The 21,596-nt window shown below is 24.5% G+C and overlaps 2 protein-coding genes across 2 annotated transcripts; both read left to right on the top strand.

Moving 5' to 3' along the window:
* Nucleotides 1-5,476: 5,476 nt before the first annotated feature.
* Nucleotides 5,477-9,773, top strand: LOC111638878 (the record flags this gene model as incomplete). The annotated part of the gene is made up of 2 exons (XM_023384650.1): nucleotides 5,477-5,622; nucleotides 9,545-9,773. Coding segments are annotated over 2 exons (375 nt in total), but the record flags the coding sequence as incomplete, so codon positions are not given.
* A 1,167-nt stretch (nucleotides 9,774-10,940) lies between these two features.
* Nucleotides 10,941-19,941, top strand: LOC111638869 (the record flags this gene model as incomplete). Its single annotated transcript, XM_023384643.1, has 4 exons — nucleotides 10,941-11,086; nucleotides 15,009-15,151; nucleotides 15,815-15,956; nucleotides 19,416-19,941. Coding segments are annotated over 4 exons (663 nt in total), but the record flags the coding sequence as incomplete, so codon positions are not given.
* Between the last annotated feature and the right edge of the window lie 1,655 nt (nucleotides 19,942-21,596).

The raw sequence follows: 21,596 nt of genomic DNA, 5'->3' as shown, positions 1-21,596 counted from the left end.
GTTGTTAACATTCGGTATTTATGTAGAAGATATTTATTGCTGTTTAATCCATAATTGAAGTGTATTTTAACAATTAAATTATTTTAAAATGTTATTTATTTATATACTAATATTAAAATTTTGAAGATAACTTTGAATATAAATGGATAAATTAATAAAAAGTAGTTTTAAAATAATAATAAAATATTTACTGTATTTTACAAACCGCCATCGAAATAAACATAGAAACCAACTCGGGAAGATGCATTCATCGATAATAATGTTGTGGACGAAAGTTCACAATTTCTAAATAATATGTAATTTTCCAAGTAAAATATGCTGTAGTCAGGAAATCTGAACCTTGAAATGACCACGCCATCACATTGATAAACTTATCTGAAACCCTCCTTTCGTGTCAATGAGCTTTTCAAACGGTCAGTAAGCCACTATGATGTTGGACTGAGAGTAACGTAGTAATGTGTATGAGATGGTAGTTCGAGCGACTAACTTAACTCTTTCGTCGCATTTACACTCAACGTGCTCGTAATATTAAACACTATCATAAATTTAATTATACAACTTCAGTTATATCGAGAATTCACTTTAAAATTTTACTAATTATACTTTATTTATTTATTTATTTATAGTCAAGTCTGAACTTTAATATCAAATATTAAAATTTAAATAATAAAAAAAAAGTCAATTTTTAATAAATTTTTCATAAATATTTCTACCGGATATTTTCATTTAATAAATTTATGTCACATCTTTAATTTTTATTAGATTTATATTACCGAACGGGTGTCAAGGTAATTCGACAGAAATTAAACTGTTCGAGTTGGCAAACTCCCCAATCTGCTATTCAACGCCATCTTTTGAGTAAAGCTCGAGGCAGATATTATAATATTTATTAATTAACAAATATTTAAATATTTCTTTATATTGCGTAGTATAAACTGTAAGTAACTTCATTTTAATTCCACTTTTTTAATATTAGAAAGAAAAAAAAACATTTTACGTTTTTTTAAAAACATAGTCTTAAAAAATTAGCCATTTAAACTTATGTCTACGTAATCAAACGTAGTGAATTTTCATTAGAATATAGCTTGAAGCTTGTTTCCCATTAAAGCGCAATTTTTCATCAAATTAAGCTGAAAATTTGCAAGGTAATGACTTTAATTGTAAATAATTATCCGTCTTTCTAGCAAATGATTCTGTTTTAAAACTATTTATTTGAGTAGTGGCATTAAAGATAAAAATTTAAAAGTTTTGACAAAAATTACATAAAAATTAAAGGGAAAAAAAACAATTAATCCAAATTACTTTTGTTTCTTGTCAGATTTAAATTTCTAATTATGATTTTTATCCCGCTTAATTAAATGTAAAATCTCTTTTAATTGCTTTAATTCCCTTCTGATCGTTTCGTTTAGACCAAGTTTTTCCACTTATTTTGATATAAATTCCATCTTTCTTATTTAACTTGAATTGTTGCATTTTATACATAAGAAAAATAAAGTTTAAATCATTAATAATTCATTATTATTTACTTACTCATAGAATTAAGTTTGCTTTGCTAATTAGCATACTTTTTAACAAGTAAACGATTAAGTTGCCTTCTTAATAGTAAACCTTTATTAAATTATTGCCTCAAACATAAATCCAATCAATGTAGCCTTTCTTATAGTAAGCTCAATTAAATTTAATTCATTGAGCATAAACTCTATTAAAGGCTTTCCTTAACATAAACCGCATTTTAATTACGTTTTACTACACCATTACGAAATTTCATTTTTATTATTTTCTAGCCCTTTAACTTGATTTTAACTGCGAGTAACGCAGTTAAAACTTCTCAGTTGAACATAAATTTCTCTTTAACAGCCTTTCTCCCAAAACACCAACTTAACATCTCCCCCATACATGAAACACATATTTTCTAACTACCATCATCTTTACTATCAACTTAAATCTCTTCCCTCAATCTTTCCTCATTTTCCAAGGCTACCATCCGGCATTTTCCTCAGTAAACCCAATTTATCTAATATTTATTTATTTATTCAATAAGCGATTATTTTTATTTTTCTACAGACAAATTCAGTATCTAAACAACCACGTAAAGAATTAGGATAATCCTTCGTATAAACCGATATACGTATAAAAATATAAGCTTAAGAGAGAATAGTATAGGTTATAATTATATATACGCTGTTAATATTTATCAGGATGTGTCGTTCTGGGTCAGAAGTTTTGATAAATCTACTGAATTTGGTAGCAGAAGCAATCAGAGTGGCTAGAGGAGTTGACGCTTTGCTCAGCAGCCACGAGGTCTATTCCCAGATCGATGTTCCGAGCTGATCGCGACTACCTTGTCAGTAGAAGCCAGTGATCAGTGCAGCTCATACCAACTCTTTTCTCTGTCTAACTGGTGCGTGTGCAGTGTACAACTTTCCATGAAACTTGAACTTTCTTGTCTGGACATTTTGCTGGTTTTACTACCAGGTTTGACTTTTAACTAATTTATATTATTTNTACAGGTTTCACTTATTTAAATGTATCTTTATGCATTTTCTAAATTAATTAAATTTTGTTGCAGTTTTAGCTACAAACACCGAACAGGAGTTATGTACATTGGAGGAGTTTCATCGTTGTTTGAATTCTTTGCAATCAGTGACTGCGAATAATGATTTGGACACGCAGTAATTTCTACATACTTAAAAATTAAAGACTTATAAAAAAAGAACTAAATTTATTTATGATTTTAACAATATTTCTATTTAATTTACTGAATAGAATATCAAAGCTATAATCATAAGTTACGATGGGTGAAGTATATTAAGATTTCTATATATAAATATTGAGTTATATTCTTGAAAAACAGATTACATAGAAAGTATTGTAGCATAGTTGTAAGTGGTAGCATAATTTTGTTACACGAATAGTAAATTATTATCGATTAAACATCTAATTTTCAACCATCCAATACGTAACCATTAGCGTAAACGTTCTCCATATTTCGTAACGGCATGAATCTTATCCTTGATTAATCTCATATTATAAATTTAATCGCGGATAACGCTCATGCTGCCGTGAAATATCTGACAACAGCATCGTAACGTAAGGAAATCAGGAACAAATACTGGCACAATTCTTTTAAATCGCCCATAGGGTTTCCCCACTCCGAACTAGATCAAGTTTCTTTTTTTTTTATTATCGTAGTAAGAAAACTTAATCCAGTTGGGACTTTAGAGATCTCATAAAGGCTCATGTTGAAGAATTTCTTATAATAGATAGAGCTATAAAGCAGAATTTGCTAGATTGAAAAGATGCTCCAGACTTATAAAAATATAACTTCAATCTTCGTTTCAGTCAGGCTTTTGTCTGATAATTCAGTGAAATTAATTAGATTTGAACCTGTAAAATCTGTAGGAATTTTCATTATCATTAATCACAACTTCCGCCCAATTAGGATAATTATTGTATTAAATATGGCGAGTATCCTGTTTCTGAATGAAAAATGTTAATGCTGATACTGAAAGAATTTTTGCCACGCAACATGTTTTAATTTTTTTTTTTTTTTTAAATACATTTTACAGATTAAATCCAATAGTTATTCTAATTAAAAACTTTGTAAATATTTATACATGTACAATGAATGAAGATGCTATCTTTGTTGATTTTAACACATCTAAGGGCAAATATTTATTCATTAATTTACGAAAGAAAATTTGAATAATTCCAGTTTAAGTAATATATTTTTAGGGAAGAAAAACATACGGATATATTTTTTCATATAATCCAAATTTACAGTATCTTTTATAATTTCCAAAATAATAAACTTCTTATTATCTTTATGATAAACAAAACATACGTAAAATAATATCTTTAGGGAATTTAATTCGTGAAATTTTTTGTTTTATATGAAAACTTGAACTGTATGAATAAGTTATGACTCGAAAAATGTTTTAAAATGAAATATAAAAATAACAGATTTTATATAAATTATTATTATTTTTTTCTTATTTAATTTTTCCTGTTAAGCCGGAGGTTGTTTGTTATAAAATCACAAAAGTAGTAGTAATTTGTTAACGGCGAAGGAATGGAATGATAATTTACAACAAAGAAATTGTAAATTGAATTATGTTTTGGAGGATTGAAAATTGTAAATCTAATCGACAATAATCAATAATAATTTGCTAATCAGGTAACAGAAGTAATTTGTTGAATTACAGAAGCTCCTGAGCTGTTCCTATTTAATATTACTCTAGTAGCATCATTAGAAAAGACAAGAAGTTCGGTAATTGAAAGAAATACTTATACGTTTGTAATACGTCTGTTTTTAAATTTTCTTTTTATTTACTACTCAACAGTAATTCCTTATAATGTTAAAGTAGTGTTACATATTGTAAAGTCGATAAAAATAATTTAAAACTTGATAGGATTACTTGTAATGGAAGTACCTTTTCAGATAAGAATTCGGTTTACTGTAAAGTAAGCTTTTATATAGCATGTATGATGTTTTGGATCTATTTAGATTTGATTGAAATCTTTAACAGAAAAACTAAATGACATTATAAAAGTTCTACAAACTTTCTTCGGAAATAAACTCAAAATATCGTCACATTTATGACATAAAAGTCTTGCGAGTTGAGATAAATTTATCTATAAAAGACAAGAAATGTGGTCACGCGACTCTTGAAAGATGATAAAGTTACTAGAAACACGTGACTTACTAATAGGGCTAAATTCGTCACTAATATATGGGGAAATGAAATCGCAATACGCCAAGGAAATCACATACCAGCGTATCACAGAAACGAAATCGCAATACTCCAAGCTTGATTGAAGATGGCTGACCTTTGATCTGTTCTTTTTTTGAGATTTCAGCATCTGGAAAAAAAAAGATATTTATTTCTAATTTTAATTTAAAATATAGTATATTATGGAAAAATTAATCTCTAAAAATAATTGTATGTAGCTATACAGCGTATGAACGAGGTCAAAATTAAGCAAGATACTTCGATTTATTTAATTTATTTTGAATTATACGCCTACTTCGAGAATCCGGAATAGATTATTTATTAGTTTTTATATATTTTTATTAAAGGAAAGCATACCAGTTTATATTTCTGAATAAAAACTAAAATAAAATAAAATAAATTCTATAAAATCAAATTAATATATTTATATTCAATTCCATCCAACAAATTTTTATAAGAATAAAAGTCAACAGTATATAATTTGATCTGGCGTCAATATGAGAGGAGGAATGAATCATTTTTGACTCCGGGCTGTATTAAATGCAGCTGGGGGACGTCATTCAAAAGCACTCCATCACGTGACGTGTAAATATTGACTTAAAAGTTGTATTAGCAGTCCTATTTTCATATTGGAAGGTAGTTCCTATTGTCTGTATAATATTGTGGGTGTCATTGTCCGTTCTAATCATTACAGGTTTCACTTATTTAAATGTATCTTTATGCATTTTCTAAATTAATTAAATTTTGTTGCAGTTTTAGCTACAAACACCGAACAGGAGTTATGTACATTGGAGGAGTTTCATCGTTGTTTGAATTCTTTGCAATCAGTGACTGCGAATAATGATTTGGCCTTTGCTTCAACTAGACAAGAATTGTTGGATGTTTGTAGGTATGAAGCAATTTTTATATCTTCGTATAATATATTAATTTTTGAAAAAAAAAGTATAATTAGTAATTACATTTTAAATACTTCAAAGTATTACATTCAAATGTTAGTGTCTATTTATCCTATTTATAAATTTAAATTTCGATTATCCAATTGAAGACGAATTTACATTTTTAAATAAAACAAGAAACTCATCTATTCGTTAATTTAAATTTAAATTACACTCTCTCGACGACTTATTGGCTGATTTAAATATGAATACGCCAATAAGATCAAAACTTAAATTTCACTTTGTAATACTTTTGCAATCTCTTTTAATTAATTTTTATAAAGTTTTTAAATTTTTATTATATATTTTTTTTTATAAAAAAATTGTTATCCTTCTTGTTATTAGTTTTGCAAACATCAGCGTTATTGACAGGGGAAAAAACATTTTTTATCGATTCTCAACCTTTGATAACAAGCAAAAATATGCCTAGTAAGCATCACACGAAATAGGAGTCATAATGATCCATCAATGTTTGGTTTCACATTACTTTTGAGTTGGATCAGTTATGTAAATTGTTCTTTTTTTGAGGCATTATTCTATGAGAGTAAAATGAAATATTTTTGATATGGTGAAAAATGGAATATATTGATATACAATAAATGATAGTAGATACGAAGGAATACAATTTCTAGCTTTAACAAAACAGAATCGAAGAAATTTGAAAAGTCAAAATAAAAAAGAATGATATGGAAGAAAGGGAGGTTAGTTTTTCCTATTTATTTTTTTATAAGAAATTTTTTTTCAATGCTTCTACAGTACTCATAATCTTAAAATAAAATGGTTCATTTAAAAATTATAATTGTCTCAATATAGTTATTATTTATAAGGGTTGTTATATAAATTAAAAAATAACAATTACAATTATCTGTTTACATTTATATGAAACAAAATAAAAATAATTATAATAATTTTATTTTGTTATAATAAATTATAAATAATTTTTTTTTGTATTTTTCTACAATGTAAATATAATGTAAATATTCCGGAGAAATACGTATAAATATTTATTTTTATTTACTTATTTATTTATTCAGATTCCAATAGATTAAATGACTTAAATAAAATAACTCATTTATTAAAATATTATTCTTAGTATAAGAATTTATTATTATAATAATTGTTTAATATATAAATTTAATAGATTAAAATGATTGCAATAGTTAAAATTATTTATTGTACTATATATACCACACATAATTTAGAATAAATAATCTATTTAAAGGGCCTAATTTACTTGGATTAAATTGTCATATGGCAACGAACTTCTCCATTAACAAGTTTTAAATTTTAAATTAATCCTGTAAATATTGAATTTTACTTTATACTAGTTAATGCTCTACCTGGTCTATGTATTGTGCATATATACCCATAACATTTCTTCTTTAAAGTTATGTTTTAACTCAATTACTGATTTAGAAAGTATTGTATACGTATGTATAAGTTATATTTTCCTATCTTCTTCAATAACTGTTCGATTTTTTTCTATAGTTTAGAAATGCTAAAAGGCATTAGAAATCTTGGATAAATTTTTAAAATGTTTAAGAGTAAAAATGTACTTTTGTTACAACTAACATTTTCTTTATAAACAAATATAATACTTTAAAATATACATGAAATTTGCATTGTTATTCGTCTTCAAAAGCCTTTTTATATTTTCTTTTCTTTTATTATTATTATTATTATTGTGCTTTTAAAAACCGAGAATTTCAAATTAAAATCGTAAAAACACAAAATAAAACACACAAAAGCTTCAAATTTGGAGTTAATAAAATAACTTTTGAGTTAAATTTGATTAAGTTAGTTAATTTAATTTTCATTAAAATTTCTTAATTTGTATGCAAAATCCTACTGAAAAAATAATTAATTTTTTAAAATTCTGTACCTTTTTTATTGATTTTGTTAATTAAAACAGTAGTTTATGATCATATAGAATAATAAATAATGTTTTTCATTCGTGTTTATTATAGAAAAAATTACACAGTACGAATTAATTCAAAAATTCTATGTGAGGAACTGCAATAAATCAAATTAGGCAAGAAACTTCACATGAATATGCATCATCCTATACATTACATTAAAATATCAAACGAAAAAGGCTTTAATAAAGTGCTCTCTTAATTAACTTAATTAAAAGAAATTACATTTATTTTAATCTTCAAATTAGCTTTATATACTAATAATATATTTTTGTATAAAAATAATGAACGAAATAATAACAAAATCAGCAATTACAAGTTGATCTTTTCAATTTAATATTGATATTTTTAATTAGGAAACTTGAAATAACTTTAACTTGAAATAAAAGACTAGAGAGAATAACTTAAAATTTATATTAAATAAAAAGAAATAGATAAATTATATAATTTTTAAATTATTTAAATTTTAATTAACCATTTTATTAATTACCTGTATATAACTTTCTATGAATAGCAGGAATATGAATTTAACTCAAAAAACAAAAGAGAATTGGAACTTGTAAACGTCTTTTGAATATTATTTCTCATTCAATAGTCAAGAGCATGTTATTAGCAGTTTAATTGAAAACAGTTACTATATTCATGGATGGAGATTTGCTTTGTTTTTAGTGAGACTTTATTAAACATTGGAGACGTCTAACATAAGTAAATTCTATGAATATCTTTCATTTCATAGAATTTTAATGAAGGAAGAAAAATTTTACATTATAATCTCAAGAAATTCCATTGAAAAATTTTTAAAAAATAAGTAAAAAGACTAATTTTTCAAAATGTCTTTCCTGTTTGGTTTTATATATTTACGAAACATTAATAAATATTTATGTGACATACGCGTATTTTTTAATAAACAAATGTTAAAAAGTTTTCTTATTGATACTTCTATAAATTTTATATTAAAATACATACAAATTTGGAGTATTCATCTAATACATAAATATAAATAAAAAGTTTTATTTATTTTAAAAAACGAGAATAAAACTATACAAAGAAACAGCTTATTACCGTACTATTGTATACTCGTCCTGAATTCTGAATTTTACTGTACAAACGAAGTACTTAACTTTAAAATAACTTATATACATTTTTCTTGAAAACAATATTTATTTTATTTTATTTATATTCTTAAATTGGTTATTTGTCTCTTCCTCATCACTTCGCTCTCTTCCTTTCTTCATCCTAGACCCTAGGGTAGGATCTGCTTCCTAATAATAATTTGAAAGTCACTGTTTTAAAATATTTTTAACCTTATTAGTTAAGAATCTCCCATCGATAAAGAGCCGAATAATGTTTAAAATATAAAATTATTTATTTATTTATCTGCTTATTTTTGCATCACATACAATGACGATATCAAAAAATATCGTTAAATCTAATAAATATCAAAACATTCCATACGTTTATACAGCATACATTTTTATTGGTGTATTTGAATTTGAATAGACCAATAAAAAGCTACGATGTTTATTTTTAACTTTATAATTTTTTTTTATTTTGCGACATATTGATTTATTTAAGTTAAATTTAAAATTGACAGACATTTTTGTTTATATAATTTAATTAAATGTTTAAAAAAGATAATTGTTGTTAACATTCGGTTAAATATTTAATTCTGAATTAAAAAATACAGAATATTTTCTCTCATTGGCTTGTCTAAAATGAAATTCAACCAATCAGCGATGCGTATGATATTTTTAAATTTAAATAAGCCAATCAAATTTTACGTATATTCAGCGTTCATTCGTTTATTTTCATTTCTAGAGAAATTGATTATCTTGCGCGATAAAATAAAATTTACATTTTTAAACGAGCTCGAATTTTGAAAGGTTTTAATAAGGTTAAAGTATTTTATCATTAATTAAATTAATTATAAAGTACCTTATCGATTTATTTTTAATTGCAGAGACCTTCAGGAGAGTGTATTATGTGTGGATGATCATATGAAACTTTGTTTCACCCCTGTACAAAGAAAAGTCTTTAATCAAGTAGTGGCAGGTGCTCGACAGGTGATTGAAGAACTTTGTGTCGATGGGCCGATTCAACAGTGTAAGGATGTTTTTTTTCTCTCTTTCCTATACAAAGTAGAACATTTTGGTGGAGTAGAAAAATCATCTTGGGGATTATTTCCATAAAAAAAAGAGTCTGCAATAAAAATCTTTACGAAAAAATACACATGCCAAACTTCTAAAAATTTCTATAAGAAAATGCATGCAAAAGATTTCCTGTGGGTCGTTGAATACAAATTTAAAATCTGAGATAACTCTTTCTACGAATNGTTTACTGTAAAGTAAGCTTTTATATAGCATGTATGATGTTTTGGATCTATTTAGATTTGATTGAAATCTTTAACAGAAAAACTAAATGACATTATAAAAGTTCTACAAACTTTCTTCGGAAATAAACTCAAAATATCGTCACATTTATGACATAAAAGTCTTGCGAGTTGAGATAAATTTATCTATAAAAGACAAGAAATGTGGTCACGCGACTCTTGAAAGATGATAAAGTTACTAGAAACACGTGACTTACTAATAGGGCTAAATTCGTCACTAATATATGGGGAAATGAAATCGCAATACGCCAAGGAAATCACATACCAGCGTATCACAGAAACGAAATCGCAATACTCCAAGCTTGATTGAAGATGGCTGACCTTTGATCTGTTCTTTTTTTGAGATTTCAGCATCTGGAAAAAAAAAGATATTTATTTCTAATTTTAATTTAAAATATAGTATATTATGGAAAATTTAATCTCTAAAAATAATTGTATGTAGCTATACAGCGTATGAACGAGGTCAAAATTAAGCAAGATACTTCGATTTATTTAATTTATTTTGAATTATACGCCTACTTCGAGAATCCGGAATAGATTATTTATTAGTTTTTATATATTTTTATTAAAGGAAAGCATACCAGTTTATATTTCTGAATAAAAACTAAAATAAAATAAAATAAATTCTATAAAATCAAATTAATATATTTATATTCAATTCCATCCAACAAATTTTTATAAGAATAAAAGTCAACAGTATATAATTTGATCTGGCGTCAATATGAGAGGAGGAATGAATCATTTTTGACTCCGGGCTGTATTAAATGCAGCTGGGGGACGTCATTCAAAAGCACTCCATCACGTGACGTGTAAATATTGACTTAAAAGTTGTATTAGCAGTCCTATTTTCATATTGGAAGGTAGTTCCTATTGTCTGTATAATATTGTGGGTGTCATTGTCCGTTCTAATCATTACAGGTTTCACTTATTTAAATGTATCTTTATGCATTTTCTAAATTAATTAAATTTTGTTGCAGTTTTAGCTACAAACACCGAACAGGAGTTATGTACATTGGAGGAGTTTCATCGTTGTTTGAATTCTTTGCAATCAGTGACTGCGAATAATGATTTGGCCTTTGCTTCAACTAGACAAGAATTGTTGGATGTTTGTAGGTATGAAGCAATTTTTATATCTTCGTATAATATATTAATTTTTGAAAAAAAAAGTATAATTAGTAATTACATTTTAAATACTTCAAAGTATTACATTCAAATGTTAGTGTCTATTTATACTATTTATAAATTTAAATTTCGATTATCCAATTGAAGACGAATTTACATTTTTAAATAAAACAAGAAACTCATCTATTCGTTAATTTAAATTTAAATTACACTCTCTCGACGACTTATTGGCTGATTTAAATATGAATACGCCAATAAGATCAAAACTTAAATTTCACTTTGTAATACTTTTGCAATCTCTTTTAATTAATTTTTATAAAGTTTTTAAATTTTTATTATATATTTTTTTTTATAAAAAAATTGTTATCCTTCTTGTTATTAGTTTTGCAAACATCAGCGTTATTGACAGGGGAAAAAACATTTTTTATCGATTCTCAACCTTTGATAACAAGCAAAAATATGCCTAGTAAGCATCACACGAAATAGGAGTCATAATGATCCATCAATGTTTGGTTTCACATTACTTTTGAGTTGGATCAGTTATGTAAATTGTTCTTTTTTTGAGGCATTATTCTATGAGAGTAAAATGAAATATTTTTGATATGGTGAAAAATGGAATATATTGATATACAATAAATGATAGTAGATACGAAGGAATACAATTTCTAGCTTTAACAAAACAGAATCGAAGAAATTTGAAAAGTCAAAATAAAAAAGAATGATATGGAAGAAAGGGAGGTTAGTTTTTCCTATTTATTTTTTTATAAGAAATTTTTTTTCAATGCTTCTACAGTACTCATAATCTTAAAATAAAATGGTTCATTTAAAAATTATAATTGTCTCAATATAGTTATTATTTATAAGGGTTGTTATATAAATTAAAAAATAACAATTACAATTATCTGTTTACATTTATATGAAACAAAATAAAAATAATTATAATAATTTTATTTTGTTATAATAAATTATAAATAATTTTTTTTTGTATTTTTCTACAATGTAAATATAATGTAAATATTCCGGAGAAATACGTATAAATATTTATTTTTATTTACTTATTTATTTATTCAGATTCCAATAGATTAAATGACTTAAATAAAATAACTCATTTATTAAAATATTATTCTTAGTATAAGAATTTATTATTATAATAATTGTTTAATATATAAATTTAATAGATTAAAATGATTGCAATAGTTAAAATTATTTATTGTACTATATATACCACACATAATTTAGAATAAATAATCTATTTAAAGGGCCTAATTTACTTGGATTAAATTGTCATATGGCAACGAACTTCTCCATTAACAAGTTTTAAATTTTAAATTAATCCTGTAAATATTGAATTTTACTTTATACTAGTTAATGCTCTACCTGGTCTATGTATTGTGCATATATACCCATAACATTTCTTCTTTAAAGTTATGTTTTAACTCAATTACTGATTTAGAAAGTATTGTATACGTATGTATAAGTTATATTTTCCTATCTTCTTCAATAACTGTTCGATTTTTTTCTATAGTTTAGAAATGCTAAAAGGCATTAGAAATCTTGGATAAATTTTTAAAATGTTTAAGAGTAAAAATGTACTTTTGTTACAACTAACATTTTCTTTATAAACAAATATAATACTTTAAAATATACATGAAATTTGCATTGTTATTCGTCTTCAAAAGCCTTTTTATATTTTCTTTTCTTTTATTATTATTATTATTATTGTGCTTTTAAAAACCGAGAATTTCAAATTAAAATCGTAAAAACACAAAATAAAACACACAAAAGCTTCAAATTTGGAGTTAATAAAATAACTTTTGAGTTAAATTTGATTAAGTTAGTTAATTTAATTTTCATTAAAATTTCTTAATTTGTATGCAAAATCCTACTGAAAAAATAATTAATTTTTTAAAATTCTGTACCTTTTTTATTGATTTTGTTAATTAAAACAGTAGTTTATGATCATATAGAATAATAAATAATGTTTTTCATTCGTGTTTATTATAGAAAAAATTACACAGTACGAATTAATTCAAAAATTCTATGTGAGGAACTGCAATAAATCAAATTAGGCAAGAAACTTCACATGAATATGCATCATCCTATACATTACATTAAAATATCAAACGAAAAAGGCTTTAATAAAGTGCTCTCTTAATTAACTTAATTAAAAGAAATTACATTTATTTTAATCTTCAAATTAGCTTTATATACTAATAATATATTTTTGTATAAAAATAATGAACGAAATAATAACAAAATCAGCAATTACAAGTTGATCTTTTCAATTTAATATTGATATTTTTAATTAGGAAACTTGAAATAACTTTAACTTGAAATAAAAGACTAGAGAGAATAACTTAAAATTTATATTAAATAAAAAGAAATAGATAAATTATATAATTTTTAAATTATTTAAATTTTAATTAACCATTTTATTAATTACCTGTATATAACTTTCTATGAATAGCAGGAATATGAATTTAACTCAAAAAACAAAAGAGAATTGGAACTTGTAAACGTCTTTTGAATATTATTTCTCATTCAATAGTCAAGAGCATGTTATTAGCAGTTTAATTGAAAACAGTTACTATATTCATGGATGGAGATTTGCTTTGTTTTTAGTGAGACTTTATTAAACATTGGAGACGTCTAACATAAGTAAATTCTATGAATATCTTTCATTTCATAGAATTTTAATGAAGGAAGAAAAATTTTACATTATAATCTCAAGAAATTCCATTGAAAAATTTTTAAAAAATAAGTAAAAAGACTAATTTTTCAAAATGTCTTTCCTGTTTGGTTTTATATATTTACGAAACATTAATAAATATTTATGTGACATACGCGTATTTTTTAATAAACAAATGTTAAAAAGTTTTCTTATTGATACTTCTATAAATTTTATATTAAAATACATACAAATTTGGAGTATTCATCTAATACATAAATATAAATAAAAAGTTTTATTTATTTTAAAAAACGAGAATAAAACTATACAAAGAAACAGCTTATTACCGTACTATTGTATACTCGTCCTGAATTCTGAATTTTACTGTACAAACGAAGTACTTAACTTTAAAATAACTTATATACATTTTTCTTGAAAACAATATTTATTTTATTTTATTTATATTCTTAAATTGGTTATTTGTCTCTTCCTCATCACTTCGCTCTCTTCCTTTCTTCATCCTAGACCCTAGGGTAGGATCTGCTTCCTAATAATAATTTGAAAGTCACTGTTTTAAAATATTTTTAACCTTATTAGTTAAGAATCTCCCATCGATAAAGAGCCGAATAATGTTTAAAATATAAAATTATTTATTTATTTATCTGCTTATTTTTGCATCACATACAATGACGATATCAAAAAATATCGTTAAATCTAATAAATATCAAAACATTCCATACGTTTATACAGCATACATTTTTATTGGTGTATTTGAATTTGAATAGACCAATAAAAAGCTACGATGTTTATTTTTAACTTTATAATTTTTTTTTATTTTGCGACATATTGATTTATTTAAGTTAAATTTAAAATTGACAGACATTTTTGTTTATATAATTTAATTAAATGTTTAAAAAAGATAATTGTTGTTAACATTCGGTTAAATATTTAATTCTGAATTAAAAAATACAGAATATTTTCTCTCATTGGCTTGTCTAAAATGAAATTCAACCAATCAGCGATGCGTATGATATTTTTAAATTTAAATAAGCCAATCAAATTTTACGTATATTCAGCGTTCATTCGTTTATTTTCATTTCTAGAGAAATTGATTATCTTGCGCGATAAAATAAAATTTACATTTTTAAACGAGCTCGAATTTTGAAAGGTTTTAATAAGGTTAAAGTATTTTATCATTAATTAAATTAATTATAAAGTACCTTATCGATTTATTTTTAATTGCAGAGACCTTCAGGAGAGTGTATTATGTGTGGATGATCATATGAAACTTTGTTTCACCCCTGTACAAAGAAAAGTCTTTAATCAAGTAGTGGCAGGTGCTCGACAGGTGATTGAAGAACTTTGTGTCGATGGGCCGATTCAACAGTGTAAGGATGTTTTTTTTCTCTCTTTCCTATACAAAGTAGAACATTTTGGTGGAGTAGAAAAATCATCTTGGGGATTATTTCCATAAAAAAAAGAGTCTGCAATAAAAATCTTTACGAAAAAATACACATGCCAAACTTCTAAAAATTTCTATAAGAAAATGCATGCAAAAGATTTCCTGTGGGTCGTTGAATACAAATTTAAAATCTGAGATAACTCTTTCTACGAATATGAAAAACATTTCAAAAATAAAATTTAAAATTTTTATAAGTATATATATATATTTATATTTCTTAAAGCTTAAAAGATATTTAGTTATTGAATAAATAATCTCCTTTTTTTATAAAAAAAAAGAAATAAAATGTACAGTACTCTTTAGAGTTTAAAAAGTAATTCCTGAATCGAGATAAGTATATAAATCTATTAAAGTTTTATAATATTCTGGAAATTTTATCTTGGTCGAATATTTTCTTAGATTAAAATATTTTAATACAATATACTTTTATAATTTTACACGCAGTAATTTCTACATACTTAATGATGTAATTACTTCAACAGAATTATTTATAATTCTATCCAATTTGCTTAATAAAATTGCAAATTTAATTTCGTAAAACGGCTTAAAAATTAAATAGATCTATATATATGTATATTTTATTATTTAGCATATCTAAGACACGCACTATGTTTCAAAAATATATCTTTGGATGAAGATAAATGCGCTCCCATGTACCAGAATATACTGAAATTATCAGAAAATGTTGAAGACGAACCAGATGTAGAAGACGGACTTAGAAAATCGTGTTGGTGAGTTAGTTACTATGTACTGTATATTTTTATAATTTTAATGAACAAATATATACAATTTTCTAAACTTAAATTTATTGCATGACAAATCTAATTGATAACAAGTTAAACAGAGAACTTTACAGTTAACTTAAATAGATTTTGACAAAATAGAAGTTTGTTTAGTGTAATTGTTAGATTAAGAATGGTAATTGTTTCAATAGATTATTATTCGCAGCTATGTATAAAGTTTTAAAATAGCACAATTGTATCTTCTGTTAGTGGAAAGGATTCAGATTTGTATCGTGTTGTTATTCTACTCGAATGATTTCAATGAATGCTAATATGGAAGATTTTCTATTGGTACTTTTAACAAATTTTGAATATCTCAGTTTTTTTTATTATATATATATATAAATTTAAAAGCGAGCCATCCTAAGATGCATTTAACATATTTATAAGATAGCTGAATTGGTATCTTTCAAGCTCGTCTTCGATACAGGGNACAGTTTTTATCAATCAAAATTCAGTAGGAATAAAGAGCAATAGAGTGTAAATTTATCGAATTGGAAAATTCCCAGAAAACAAAATTTTATCTGAAACATCGCGTATGACGCTCTATCAAATTCCATTTTCCAAAATGGAAGCAAGAGTTAGTGAAGAATGACTCCGCACGAGTATCAATATATTCTTACAAATATTCAGTTATGAAAATTTGAATATGATCGATGAACCATAGAAAAATAATATTAAAAAAAAAATCATAAATTTCTTCTTGTAGTCAGAAATCACACAAAATTTATTTCCATATTTCGAATAAATCGTAAAATAATAATATATTAACCACATAAAAGTTAGAATTTCTGGAAAATCCTAATCTTTTCATGTATATAAATCATTAAAACTTTCATAATATACTAATTAATAATAACTAAACTTAATAAGAAAGTTTAAATAATAAAATTAAAATTTTCTACAGAAAAAAAGTCAAGTGCATTATAAAAAATTCAAGAAATTTAACTAAACCATTAAGGATATTGCACTTTTCTGAATATTTAAATATTAAATAAATATTTTTAAATTTTATATTAACAAATAATAATTATTTATTAATACCTTTAATAAATATTTCATTGGTACTGTACGTATACAAATTACACTTATCGATTAACCCATTTCTAATAAACGAAAACTAAATGATCATTAAATATAAAAATCTAAATTTACACATATTTAAATTAAATATATCTGAAATATGATATTTATTAAATCTTTAATAATACATTGAAAAGTTTTTAATCATTTATAATAACGAGAATATCCATACTTTTTTTTATATATACAGGTTTACATTTATTTTATTTTATATTAAATTCTAGCTACTTCTTCTTGAACATTTCAAAGTTAAAATTAGCAGGCTATTATTATAGGAAAACTGATGATATTTAACGTGTAAATAATAAAATATAGAATAAATTATTCAAAGAATCGTGATTTTAAATGTCAGATTGTAGTGAGACAGTATTGAATGAGGGAAATAATAGATGTGGCATGTAAAATGTTAACTACGAAGACAAGTTTAAGTAAAAATTGTATATTAAATGCCATACTATCAATAATATAATGAAAATTTTAATGTAAATTATTAAATATATGTATAAACAAAAGCGAAATTTTTCAAATAAAAAAGCAGAAAGTTTATTGTAATTTTTAAGTAAATATATCATCGATGTAGAGTTAAATATCTACAATTTTAAAATGGTATATTATTATAATTTATCATTGATTATACACTTCTTCAGAACATATGTAAAATTATATATAGACTATGCAATTTTATTATAAATAGGTTCAAATAGAGAGAACAAGCAGGATGTTTCGGACTGTTCGGGCATAGAAAACTCTCAAAATTTATTATTTTTTGTAAAATATATGACACGAAAGTAATATAAAGTATTCAACATCTATTTCTATTTATTTTGGTTATTTTATTTGTCTTTTTATGACTTTCGAAAAAGATGGAGCCACGCATTTATGAATGGCTCGGGTCCCATCTTACTACAAGAATAACTCTCTTATCATTCACAATACTATTTAGATCAAATTATTTCTTATTTAATTAAAACTAAAAGTATTATTATTATTATTATTCTTAAAAAAACAGAAGAATTTTTCATATAAAATACTTGAGTAAATATAATATTTTACATTTAATGTTGAGATGTCTTTCTTTTCTTAATGTTTATATTATTTTAGAGGGAAAAAAACATACAATTCTTAAACATTTAATTATATTATTACTGTTAAATAAAATGTACAGATTATATATCATGAATAAAAATGTACTAATTAGTAATGCGCATTCAACAAAATTTAATAATTTAATTAATTTATTTAGTATTTTTTAAATTAAATTTCCAAATTTAAAATTTGTTTTTTTCTCTTGTTTGTTCGAATTTTATGTATTTCATTTTTATTACAAAACAAGTTGATTTATTTAATCTGTCATTGCTCTTTTAAGGATAGTTTATTCTGTAATTGAGTCATAAAACTCTATAAAGGATTATATTTAATAGAAATTTTCAATTGGTTTGTTTCAAAATATTTTCGTCTAAATTGATTTTATTGTTTAGTGTTTGTTGAAAACAAGATTATTCGCTTTTAATTATTTATGTGCTCAAAATTTCAACTAATTAGCTTAGGTGAGAACTCTTATTCAAGATCTTAAATCAGCAAGTGTTTCCTCTCAAATTTAAATATCTTAGCGAAGTCTATAATGACATTAAGTGTAATTTTACTGCTGCCATTCCTGCAATGTTAATAGTAAAATAAATAAAATATGTTAGAAAATTTATTTATTTGTTATAGATTTAAAAGCAAACGAAATATTAAAGATTATTTACTATTTTACGTTGCTTAAACAACGTAAATAAACACAATAATTTTGAAGACGAAACTCAATTAAAAGTTTCCCTAAGAACGTGTAATGATATATAATTACTTCATCAGAACTATTTATATTTCTACTCGGTTCGTTATCCTTCCGTTATTTTCATAAAATTATAAATTTTATTCCATAAAATAATTTAAAAATTAATATAGATCTGTATTTAGAAAATACTCAAGACAGGAGAATGCATCAATTTAATTTGAAAGAAGATTCATTAGTGATTATTTTTTAAGAATAATGGGTTTAAAAAATAGAAGTATTTTTAGTTTGAGGTAATATTGTATACTTTTCAGCTTATTTTATATTCTTCATTAATCATTACTGAAGTAACCATCCAATTATCATTTATTAAAACGTTTCATGTCTTGCGTGTATCGCAAATAACCACCAATGGTCATAGAAAGATTTCAAAGTAATTCCTCGCATTAATATCCCTGTATTTAATTACAAATCATCTCGTATACATTAAACTATAAGTTTTAGAAATGTTAATCATATTCTAAAATAAAGTTTTGTTCATTTTAATCTAGCGCTTTTCGTGAATTTGTCCATTGCAAGTATCTTCACGTCTCTCAAGACTGTGGATCAGAAGCTGGAGAATTTCTTCAAGAGCACTTGGAGAAGATATCGGCACACTTAATGTACGAACATTGCGCCACATACACTTACGGATCAGAAGCGTGCAGTATAGCAAATATAAATCTCTTAACGTCCTTTTCTTATTTTCTTATTGTATTTTCTGTCTTAAATCATTTAAAGTGACTCCTAATCTAACAATCTTCTTTTGTATTAAACTGTATTGTACAGAGGAAAAATCGATTGAAAAGTGTTTACCACTTATTCCCGAAAGAACTAAACCAATCAAAGATATCTTGAACTTGAAAGACGAATGGACTATTTATAGTTAAAACTGTAAACCATTACTACAATTTTTATAAGGAGGAGGAAAAAAAAATCAGAAAATTGAATTACGATAACTTTCTTTTACTGCAAAAAGTTTTACTTAATTTTTTTTCCTTTATAGAATATATTTTCTTGTGAATTTTTGTGTAAAGCATGTTTTGAAACAATTTTTCTATAAAACATGTTTTGATGCAATTTTTTCTGTATAAGAAAGTTTTTTTTTTCTGTATAAGATTTTTCCCTCTCTCTCTCTCTCTCTCAAGGAATAATCTTTTTAATCAGTTTCTCTAAGGAATATGAGTTTGTAAGAAAGGTTTCATTGCAATGTAAATTTTGATGCATTTTTTTAAAAAATAATTTTTATTGTTGCTTCTATTCTTAAATAAGAAACGAATGTTGTTGAATTTTTCTGGTATAATTTTTTCTTGGAAAGTAAGTACAACTTCGAATATAAAAAAAAATTCTCATGCAAAATAATATTGATGCATTTTTAACGCGATTAAATTCAAAATTATTGATGTTTCTAAGTTGGCATGAAAGATATGGTTTTGATAGACACGAAACATATCAAAAATAATAATTTAATGGAATACAATAAATCTGTTTAATATAAAAATAACATATCAAGTTCAAAATTCGATTAGTTACAACTGGAATTTTTGTAAAAGTTTTCGGAAAATAATCAACATTTGAATTATGGAAATTAATTTAATTTAATTATATGAAAATATTTGTTCGTTTATAAATATCATCATCTTTCCAAGGATGGATCGGATCAGAACGATAAATTCGCACAACATTTGTTAGACATGATATTAAAGTATCATTACACGTTATCACCAGCTAATCCCTAACATGGAGGTTTAGTGTTACATCAACGCTTCGTGCATCACAGATTTTGTACTCCATCAGCCAACTAATTCGAATTATTCTGTATTAGTTGCTTATCGTCTAGACGAACTGATACGCGATATAGTAAATTTGTGAACACAAATTATTAACCGTTAACTCTCGCTGCAGTATTTGCAGAGATAATGATAATTGATAAACTGTAAAGATGTACTGTACGTGTGGGAGAGAAACTGTATCGCGAATATATATATATATAATTAATAAAGATTTTACCTGTTCTCATAAATCTCATTATTTTTAAATGTTTAAAAAGATATGTAAGGTTTTCTTAAGCATAAAAGCTTATGACTAATGAAGGATTTAATAAAGTGCTAATAATATTTCAATGAGATATTATAAACCCGAACGTCAGTAAAAAATATATCTTATAATCTTCAATGAATTCGTTTTTAATTGAAAAATCCTTCAGCTATTAATATTATATTTTAAGGTGACTACAGTTATTGAAAGAAGTTGTCTTTATATACAAAGGTTTTAAATTATTACTAAAATGTGAATATTTTGCTCAGTAATTCAAAATTATATTCTTTTATATTCACTTGAATTCATTTTAATTTAAATTCTTATATAAGTTATATAAATTTAAAGTACAGAAAGACAAATTATAACGTTTGTATCTAGAGAATATGGCTAAATTCTGTATAGAATGATTTAAACTTGGGCCAGCTATTTAATTCATTTGTGAACAATTGATTCATTATTGTGAACATGACATCATTAAGATCAATTTAGCCCTAAACTAGGAGCAAACACGAAACTAAATCGAATTCTCATCTATGATATTAACACTTCTAGAATGATTATTTTAATGGTTAGGTATTTATAAATTTATTTTTAAAATAAATATTAATTAGATGTAAGATAAATTTATTAAAATTTTATTGTACTTTGTGTAA

The sequence above is a fragment of the Centruroides sculpturatus genome, unplaced genomic scaffold, assembly GCF_000671375.1.
Source record: "Centruroides sculpturatus isolate CEXI.00-Female unplaced genomic scaffold, Cexi_2.0 scaffold1292, whole genome shotgun sequence".
Taxonomy (NCBI): domain Eukaryota; kingdom Metazoa; phylum Arthropoda; class Arachnida; order Scorpiones; family Buthidae; genus Centruroides; species Centruroides sculpturatus.
Note: the sequence above shows the minus strand (reverse complement) of the source record. Positions and strands in the feature narration are given on the sequence as shown.